Source organism: Rissa tridactyla, chromosome 8, assembly GCF_028500815.1.
Source record: "Rissa tridactyla isolate bRisTri1 chromosome 8, bRisTri1.patW.cur.20221130, whole genome shotgun sequence".
Classification (NCBI taxonomy): domain Eukaryota; kingdom Metazoa; phylum Chordata; class Aves; order Charadriiformes; family Laridae; genus Rissa; species Rissa tridactyla.
This window is the reverse complement of record NC_071473.1, coordinates 30,676,093-30,687,057: the sequence shown is the minus strand read 5'-3', so window position 1 is coordinate 30,687,057 and position 10,965 is coordinate 30,676,093. Positions and strand designations below refer to the sequence as shown.

The 10,965-nt window shown below is 38.4% G+C and overlaps 1 protein-coding gene across 5 annotated transcripts in view; it reads right to left on the bottom strand.

The window, feature by feature from the left end:
* Positions 1–3,629: 3,629 nt before the first annotated feature.
* The window catches only part of NEK7 (NIMA related kinase 7), a 74,887-nt gene continuing 67,551 nt past the window's right edge, over positions 3,630–10,965 (bottom strand). For all 5 annotated transcript variants that reach the window (XM_054212008.1, XM_054212004.1, XM_054212007.1 and 2 more), the window contains one exon: positions 3,630–6,579. In XM_054212008.1, the coding sequence (XP_054067983.1) occupies positions 6,469–6,579 (111 nt within the window). In that variant the 3' untranslated portion in view covers positions 3,630–6,468. The remainder of the gene's footprint in view (positions 6,580–10,965) is intronic.

Sequence of the window (10,965 nt, the reverse complement as noted above, 5' to 3'; positions counted from 1 at the left end):
TCTGATCAACAGTGAGTCTCTGCAAACACACATTCTTCCAAATCTGAAGGCCTGCTAAAATTGGGAAGTCTGATAGTGCACCTCCACAGAAAACCACGCAGTCCACCATACAGGCACGTCTGATTTGGCTTTATATTAGGGTAGCGTGGATGAAGTAGCACAGCACAGAGCTCAGTTCTAGACCTACAGGACAAACAAACATTTAGCTAAGAACTTGCAGTATTGCTGTAAGTATACAGGCTACCTCGTTTGCAGCTGGCTCAACCGTATCTACACTGCCCCGCAGTGCAATACAGTCCGTCTTCAGTTGGGCGGCAAGTTACAGAGGGCAGCAAGTAAGAGAGGCCAGTAACAAAGGAGCATTGTGCCCATCACTCTGGACCCAGCCAGTGAAGCTCTTAAGCACGCTCTTATTTCAAGCAATGGCAAAAGCACTGAAATCAAGGTGCTACAACAAAAGACAACTGTTAGGCATATGCGCAGAAATGAGACAAGACGAAGTTACATACAGTAAATACATAAAGAAATGAAGGGCAAAAGCTTTGTAACTGAAGTAGTAGAAAACTAACTCAAGGCCCAAATTCCAAGTACCCGGAGGAACAGAATCTATTCCAGCTCTATAGTCCTGAAATAAGACCAAATCTGTGGGACTCAAGTGGCTTAAAAACACAAAACAAGTAGTAATTTGGTGGAATTCCTTCTTCAGCACATGAAACAGCTAAAGCCCAAAGACAGGAGTTTAGTCCTGTCAATTTTGATACTTTGAAGGGAGAAGTCAAAATGACACAGAGGTTAAAACAGTGAAGATAAAAGATAAGAAAGAACACAGATAGTGAAGAGGGCTGGAATCTGATACTACTAACTTTGAGACATTTGATGCGCAGGCATGGGAGAAGTGTCAGAGATAGAAAGGTTGTGGCCCTGGAAAATAGGCAAGTAAAATTGTCAGAGATGTTAGAAAATAGCCTAGAGGGAGTTAGGAATAAAAATTAGATCTTTGAATCTGAACAGGTCTGAGACTGTGGCTCGATACTCAAGGAATCATCTGGAGATAGAACCGTGGGAGAACCAAACTGAGGAAGGAAGCACCAGATTTTTGGGGCATTCAAATTAAAGCGTAAAGCCAAAAAACTTGAAATTGGAGGGCGGATGTTCAGGTACATGAAATTAGGGGATGACAATGGTGAATAAAGGGCAAAGTATTAAGAAAGAGAACCAGTTAAGATGATGGTTGCCATCCCCTTCAAGACAAGGGGAAAGAGAAACTTGGTTGCTAGTGAAGGAAATGAGAGGGATTTAAAGAGGAAGAAGTCATTCAGGGAAAGGAAAGGCGCATAAAAGGTTAAGAAATAAAAGGGGCAAACTCATGTATTTAAGAGGCAGAGAAGCCCAGTTCAGAAACCAATTCTGAGATGTGGTGCAATTTTGAAAAAGATCTCATCATGCAAAATCAGGTTTGGTTTTGAAGATATATTTTGTATCAACAATGAATGGAGAACTAAAACAAACATCAAATCTGCAAGCAAGCTGAATAAGGGGTGGGGGGGGAAGGTGAGATAAAAGTGGTTAAAATGTCCATTTGAAAGGAGAATTAAAGGAGGTAACGCAGAGCTGAGTCCAAAGCTGTGTTGTGCTGACATACTCTTCAGAGATATTTGGAAAGCCAGGAATGGAAATTAAGAAATTACAAGAAAAAATGTCTGGGGAGAGAAATGAAGAGAGGGCAATGTGAGAAGCAACCAAAGAAACCATGTATAGAGAAGCAGAGAGAGATGAAAATAAAGACCAGCAAGTCAAAGGAAGTGAGGCCAATGAAGGAAGGAGGCAGCTGAGAAGAGTACAGGAGTCAGAAAGGTTAATAGACTGGAGATCCCAAAAGGAGTGAGTGACAGGGTAGAGGAGAGAGAAAGACAGATAAGCTGAAAGAGAGCAGGTAGCGATCAGAGAAAGGGAATTTAGAAATGAGAGATAATAAAGTGAACAGTATTTAGTAAAGACAAGGTCATGGGAATGATTGAGGCAGTGAGAAAATCTGTCTGAAACCAGAAATCAAAGGCATCGGACTGGAAAAACAGAATGAAGAACAATGGAGTTAAGTACTTACCAGGTTGGTGGGGGGGAAATAGGGCTGCCCATGGTGAGGGATAAAATTTGAGGAGACAGAAATGGGTTGAGTTTAGCAAAGTCACAAAGAAAGAAGCAAACTAATGGCCACTAGGAAAACTAGCCATGGAGGACTTCAAATCAGGAAGAGGGCAGAGCAGACAACAGGCCAGATGAAGCAGAAGCGGTAGAAGAGAGGAATCGTAGGACTTCAGAAGCGAATATGAAAGAGAAACAATTTTTTAAAAGCATCAACTGAAGAACAAGGTTCAGGGAAAGGAATAAAGTTTGAAAAAGAACCTTAAAAATCGATTTGAATCATGTTTGGAAACACAAGTAACGCCCCACTGGGCATGCCCAGCACCAGTATTTCCCTCCTTGGGTGATCTTGGCAGAAAGGTTTAGTTATTCACCCAGAGCAGAGATCAGAAATTCAGAAGACCAGCACTGCCACTGGCTAGATGATGTGGGGTGGCAGGGTTGGAAAAACTTCTGACTGTCAAAGTAGTATGAAAAATGATGGAAAAGCAGTGATTTGAACTCTGCTATCCAGCACCTTTACTTCCAGATTAAATTAACTCTCCACAAAGCAAGACTTGAAGGCCTTCGTTGACTCTCCCTCACATCAACCTCCTGTTCCTAGAAGCTCAAATACCTGACACAGCATTCACCACCAGCATTCAAATTCAGCCATTAAGATTCTCATCTCGCTGTATAACAGCAAAGACAGAGATTCAGTGGACAGATTGCTGAAAACAAACATCACTGTGATTCTGGGTCCCGTTCAGAGATATCTGAGAACCACTGGCATAAGAAGTCCTTCTCCATTTCCAAGCCTCTGTCAAGAATTTCACTCTATGGCTTTCTTAATCATGAGCATGAATAAACCACCAGCCTTCTCAGACACTTCTAATACTGTATTTCATCTTCTGGTACATTGGTATGCTTTTAAAGTTTCTGCTCATTACAAAAAGACAACATACTTCTATTGCCCACTCCTACAATTGGTAGCTGGATCATTAGAGTGGAACAGAAGAGGGGGAAAAAACCACATTATTCCCTGCTACCAAACTAGTGACATAAAGAAAGTATAAAAAGTGAGCTGAACACATCATGTGTACCCTACCGATTACTATTTATTCATGTGTGTATATGAGGTTCACTCAAAATTACTGAAATTACATAAAAACCAGCCTACTTATAAACGTGAGCTCACAGGACTGGGGCCATAATGAGAGGTCTTCTTACGCCTTTCAGGCATTTTCACATGGTTTGAAAATGACTTTAGATTTGCTTTTCAGTTTTAGATAAAAACACTCTTTTGGGTTAATTGTGAATATATGTTGTGAATAATACAAAAAGATTTTTTTGAAAGTACTGTCTTTTGTTACAGTCAAGAAAACTCATGTATTATCAACTACTGGAAGCAATAAACTGTCCACAAGATAGGTACCATCTACTGTAACATATATATATATATCTCTGTAACAAGAAAAGTTTGAAAAAATATCATAGAAACACTATCATTTTTACATTATATTTAATATCTGTATGTTTTATTTCTATTAGCTTAATGCACAGCAGGGGAGCTGACAAGACAAAGACTTTATGCAATGTCATTCAAAGCACAAAGTTTACTCATGAAGCAAGTTAATACTTGAGCACTACTGAAAGAAAAGGAAGAGCTAGCCAGACATTTTGGTTAGAAATGTAACACGTTCTTTTTAAAGAAAATAAACATGTAATGCCATAGCTTAAAATAAATAGTGCCAAATGTTACCATCAATGACATACAAAAAAAATAGAACAGTGTTTTATAGAAGAAAATATTTTATACGTGTGTAGCACACATGGACATGTTGTAACAGACTTACCATTTTCGTATGTTACTAGGTGCTTTACTTGGGGGATAGATTCCACAATCCCCAGTTACATATAAGCAGTTCTATTAACCCATATGGGCTTCTGAATTATAAAGTTTGGTACCAGAGTCATCTGTACCATTCATTTTACAAATTTTAAAATAGGAACAATTATTTCTTCTCCTCAGCACAACATTTAACCATAAATACTAAAAAACCAACAATAAAAAGAATTAAATGCTTAAGTATGCACATTTGCAAACTCTTAACTCATGATTTCTTTACTCAATGCATCCTTCCAGACATAAGGAAAAAAAAATAAAAATCTATTATTGGTTTCTTTCCGGGAAAGTTCAATATTTGATGCATAATATTAGATGCAAATAGCCTGACTGTGTTGAGAGGTTTCTTTCGGTGATTTTTAAATGTTCTAGTACATTTCAGAAAAAAAAAAAAAAAAAAAGTAGTCTGACTACTTGTGCATATTAAGAGCTAATCCTGGCAGTCAAGCACCTATTGTGCTGCCTTTCCCAATACAAACCACTTCATTACATGGTATATGAACTATTGTTATAGAACATAACCATCATTTTTAAAATGCAATCATCAGATAATAAATGAAAACAAGTGTAGAGGCTGCTAGACACAAACCAAGGTTTCTCAAATACTTCCCTACAAATTGTTCCACTGAAATCCTACAAGATTAGGTATACACAGAAGCTAGAAGGAAAACTAAGGATTCAACCTACAAAATCTGGAACCAAAAATTAAAAATATGTATTAAGATAAGCTGATGATCTGGCACATAGTATTTAAAAACTCCTGTATTTTGCCAAACACAATTTCCATAGTATTTGTAGTTTTAAAAAATACGAAACTAGAAAAACCCCTGACCTAGGCTTGAACGTTTCATCCACAAACTAACTCCACAGCTAGATTTTTATTCTTTGAGCATAATATCAAATGAAAAATTAAGGCTGCACAGAGAAACAAACAGAAAAAATCTGAGCATGCAGGGAACTGACTGCATCTAGAACCCACATGTGCATGTACATCGCGCTGCTTTTATTTGAACTGATTTCTTTTTACCCACACAAGGAAAAAGATTTAACTGACCGTTAACAGCTTCTTAGCAATATCACTGGTAAAAGTTATGTCTTTACAGTTCTGAATAAAAAGTTCAGTCTTGAAACTCAAGAAATTTCAGTCCATTCTCCATTTTTACCACATTTAAAAACAAGACATCTTCCTTCCTTAACAATACAAATATTATTGAAGCATACCTGAAAAGGTACTAAGGTCTAACAAAAATATTCTGAATTTCCTTTTCAACTAATAAAGTATTTGCAAGACATTTTGCATATATATATTTATTTCCCAAATGAAGAAGTGGCAACTTTCTCTTAAATATAAAAGCTAGAATTTACTTTTGCCAAGTATAAAACTAGTTCTCAGAATACAAAACCAGATACTCATGAAGAATACATTTGGTGTTATACTACACTTATCTTTTCCAAAAGGTTTCTGTATTTAAAAAAAATATTAAAAATTTAAATGTACTGTGAGGTCATTCAAATTATTTTAAACACAAAAATCTACAAACAGTGGCACATACGTAAACAGTCGGGAGGTTGTAACTTAGAGATCACATCCTTTAATCAAGCCGTCTCCTAACGGCTAGCCTCAAAAGAACCCGATTTGCTACGAGAAGCATCTGCAGGGTTTTAAGACTTAACTATGCAGACTCCTATTGCCCCAGGGCAGTGCTGCACAAGTCTATTGAAAACGATCAGATTGCAGAATCAACACCTTAAATTTTCCCAGAAAACCTCCAACAAGCGTTTTCTGTGCACTGTGACAGAATAACAAAAGAAAAAAAGGATGTTGCAAAAATTTCAGCGCGATAATTTTTCCTGAAACTATTTTCCCCGTCACATTTGGCAAGCAGAGAACTAATCCTATCGCCTGTCTACTCCTACACCGAGAACTGCAAACTACAATTCAATATAAAATACAATAACCTTCTACAATAATTATGTCCCTCTTAGAACAAAGACTAAAATAAAGTTAACTGTGCTGATTCATACTGTACATAAATTACTAAGAAGGTGAGAGATTCAGACATTTTGCTTCTGGATAATAAGCCTAATATCTGTATCATGTGCAAAAGTGCAACTGTGTTTTAGAACTGAGGCCCAACTGAACACGATTTTGTTATTAAAATACACTTGAACCCACTTAATATGGAAAACAGTGGTTCTCGGTATCTTGTAAAGTTATGCTTTACATATTGAAACCTGTTGTAAAACTGCAAGTTAGTAAAAAATACAAAAAAATAGAAATAAACAGAAAACAACAAAGCTTGTATATAAATTGGCTTACAATTCAAAGCACAACAGTAAGCTTCAAATAATTACATTTCAGTAACACAAACAAAGAGGTGGGATGATTTTCTTAAAATACTTGGTTATTTCCGCTTTTTTCTTCATGATCTGCCATCTCTTTAGCTGCTCGCAGTGTGTGCATGCATACGTTTCGCTACGTCGTAGACATAGGTTACGTCTGGTCGCTTCTCTGGATCCGGGTTGATGCACATATTAACTAATTGCCGCAGCTAGGAAAGGAAAATAACATGTAAGAAAGCCAACAATCCTGTCAATTAGTATTTATGCATTATCAAATTCAAATTAGTAAGAGTGGCAAAAATTAGCCAAAATAGCAATCCTGCATAAACACAGACACTCAGCCCTCCCTCTCTTGACACAGGCTGCACGCAGCTTTAGGTGAGCACATATGCAACACGCTCCCGTGGCTTACATTTTGTAGCGTTGTCCAGAAAAATGGATGAATAGGTTTAAGTTCTAATCCTTTTAACACACAACTTTAGACATGCATTTAGTCCCATTATACATCATAGAAATGAAAATTCCCGTGCTTTTGGAGGGCTGTACCTGCAAACTGCAGAAGGCTGAAACTCGCGCCAAGAAGGTAAATTGGGACTGCTTGCTCATTCTCTCCTGACACAAGAGTTAGCCGGCAATAAATGGCATTGCTGTGTGACAGGTTCCAACAAACAAAAGGCAGCGACTCTCTTAATAACGCACAGTTAACCTGCAGAACCTCCTCTTGCTAGAAGGTACTAATACACACGCATTCTGAAAGCAACTGAGCAAATTGAACCCACTGAGGGATATTTAATACAAAGACTCCACCTTTTACTGAGGAAATCTCCAAACTTAAAATTGGAAGCTAGGAAAGTATTTTGGGGAGGTATCACGTTATGCTGGCCCTGTTACTCTACCTGCCCAACGTTGGAGACTTGATTCTGGAATAAGTAACCTTTGGTCAACGTCCCAGTGTCTATTCTTAGGATTAGATCCCTGATTTTTTTCTTTATAGAAAGAAGCATGTAATTAACAAATACGTTCATGGAAGCCTCTATCTGGGAATAAACAAATCAGCACTCCTAGAAAACCCCATGTTTCCACAAGTACCACAATCTATTGGGCTTTCTATAGCACACATATTCAGCGGAAGCAACACCAAAGAGCTCCCACACCACTTGGATACTTCTCACTGCCTCCACAAACTGGCAGAACACTTGCAGGTTTTTCTTTCTCCCTTGACACACCTAAGAACTTATGACATTAGAACTTAATACATTGTCTGGATAACCTCCTGATGGGGCATCTATTTTGAATTGTGTGCATCTCCTAAGCATTTTGCAACATGGAATACACATGCTTCATGATGGCTTATTAAAAAGTTTACCATCCTTTGCAAAAGCAACTTAACCAACTCTGAAGCTCTTCCTTCATGCTTTTTACTAGCTTTGGCAAATCCTCCTGGATCTCCTTATAGCACAGAGCGGGAAGACACAATGAACAAAAAACCAACTTGCGATCCACCCTTCTATGGCAATATGTCCAATTTGGTTCAGTCTCTCTCCCAGTACTATTAGGTATGATTATTGAAAAAAATGTGTAATTATTGCAACTAACACAGAGCGACCTCATCACCATGATTATTCAAAAGTAACACAGAATGCATATTCAAATCTGCCATCAGAGAGTTTCCTTCCTGCTTTTTATAAAAAGACCAAGAAGGATTTTAAATTATAATTATAATCATAATCCTTTCACTTTTTAGAAGACTAATTTAAATGCACAGGAATAGGAAGTCCAGAAGTTAAGTAAAAAATATTGCATACCCCTATTTAAAACTTTGTCCATTAGCCCTTGCAGAACCACTATAAGTTGTATACAATGCACAGGTTTTTCATATTTAACAATACAAAAACTATGTCACTAGACATCCCCTCCCTTACAAGAAGAGCTTAATATTTAAAAATGAGATCATTAGTTCTGAAGATAGCGGTCCGATTGCTGGATTGAAAAGAAACATTAAATCAAAATAATCTGTAAGAGACTTGCTATTTGAATCTTAAATATGCTAAGTATATTTTGACTAATGGAGTTATAAAAGGCATCACATCGCTTCTGGCAGCCAATAAATAAAATACAATACCACTGACAGGAAAAACTATTAGACTGTAATAACCCCCAATCATTTGGAGAATAGAATGCTGGAAATCACGAACTACTGTAAGAAATAATAATTGCCAACATGTAATACACATATGCAAGGCAAAACAATCTCCTGTAGAAGCAGCAGGTGGGACACGGTGTAAACAACAGGCACAATGTATTAGCAGAGATGAGCAGCTTGCTGTGTGTGAAACACCTCAGACAACCTGCACGGAAAACGGGAAAGGCTGAAGAGCATCCAAAAACCCCAAGCCTGAAATCAGGCTCAAATAGGCAAACATTTTGTAAAGAGAATACAAGTGTAATTTATCTGGAGAATACGACATCGAGTCTTGTACGTATACATTTATCTTTCTCTGCGAAGACTTCCATCTGTTCAATTAGAACTGCATACACTAAATAAAGTCTTACTAAAAGACTTTGCAGGATTGAAACCTATGAAGCTATCACCAGAGGGGAAAAAGAATACTCTTTTTCCACTCTTTATCAAGCTCTATATTGATAACTTCACTTATGTAGTACAGCAGAAGCAGACCTTCAAGAAATTTACCTGTCAAAAGCATGCCTCGTTTGCCTCCAGTGGGCTACTTCATGTCCTGTCGATCCTGGCCTGTGGGTAACTGATTTTGTTTTCTAAACTCAACTTTGTCACCTAAACTCACCTTTGTCACCTAAAAAAATCAATTTCAGACTCAAACTGTTTGCTATGTCATTAAACAGGAAGCCTTCCTTTAGAGTTACTTTGTTATGTGTTACAGTGTATTACGATTCAAAGCTTCAATAAAATGCTTCAATAAAAAAGCTTCGAAGCTTCAATAAAATGGCCACGAAGATTCAATGCTTAGAAAGACACTGTAGCAAAACAGCACCATTATTCAAAAGTACATGTAAGGCTTTAGGTCCTATTAATCCCTGTAAGTACACTGGCAAAATCCATTCACCCGCACGGTGTCTTGACTGGTGAATTTTTGCAGCCTCTTATTTTTCACGCTACCCAAAATGCATATGTAGCTACTATTGTTGGGATGCGAGAAAGGATCTACAAGAATATGTTCACAGCAAGGGACAGTCACTGAATCAATTTACTCAGAAAGTCTCTTCCCAACATAGTGCCAAGAGGTGAGCTCAATTAGTGCGAAACCTTAACTATCACTGTAATAAAATAAACCACAGAGTCATAGATCTCTTTTGGCTATGAGTCTTAACATTTAAATGGTTGTCACTGCTATTAGTGCGAAACCTCCCTCCCCTCCCCAGTCCAGAGCCTCAGCTGCAAGGCAGGAACGCTGAGCTGTCTGTGCTCAGGACACTGCACAACGATAGTACAGATTCCCGAGTAATTCCTAAATCCTTGAGCTCTTTTTGAGCCTTGTTATTGAGCAGCAGACCTTTGGGAAAAGGTGGATTAATTTTGCTGCACAGAATGAAACAATTGCACAGGAAGACAGCCTTCCAGGCCTGTAACTGGGACCATGCTGGATACTAATACTTGGTTATAGCACTATTCCTTTAACTCCTACAGGAACATCCATTTCAATAAACCTGAAATCCATTTGCCAGCCCCTTTAGTATTAATAAAATCTCAGATGTAGCAGAAAAGCCCGACAATACCATGGGAAGAAGCACTGGGATTCTAAAGTCAGACTATCATTAGAGATAGAGTAATTTTTTTTCTTATTTGGCACAGACTGGCCACCAGGCAGAGCAGAGTTATGACTGAGCTGGAGGGACCTCCTGTTGCATCCCCAAGCTGTAAACTTCTTCAGCTGCTTATTGTTCTTAACCTCCTCTGTGCACTTCGCGCAATGACTGTCTTTAGCCTGGAGCTCAGCCTGACATCGGAGCAGTGGGACACACTTTCTTTAACTTTAGCAGGTTTTTCAGCTATGAAATAAATAATTATCGCTCAAGTCAGGAGGAAGGGGGAGGAAGACAGAACTATGACAGGCGAGTGCTTCGCGTTCTTAGCCAGTTGAAAAAAGAGAAGTTTTCGTATCGGAAAGTTTGGATGGGAAAGAAAACCCACAAACCCTTCTTACTCTGAACAGGAGACCTTCTTGAAGCCCTTCCTCAGTGTTGTTCTCAAGCCCTTCTGCTGGCAACTATCACTGCCATTCTAGACCTGCTGGCTCATTCAGCCCTCACGGCTGGGTAGGAGGTTGGCTATGGACTTTAGAAGTAATGCACCTCCATCAAAGGGGAGACTGAAAAATTTCATCTGTCATGAAAGCAACACGATACTAATATTGGCTGACAGGATTTTAAGAGTACTGACTGGGGGTGGCAAGGGAGCCCCAGCTTTGAATTCCCTAAAGCAGAACAGCTCTCAGTAAATGCCAAGTACTCACCCTGAATACCAGAAGTTCTTCAGGAATATTCAAAAATTGAGGTATCCACAGTTAAACATTACGACTCTACTGCTGAAGCAATACTTTGTGAAAATGCATCTTAGC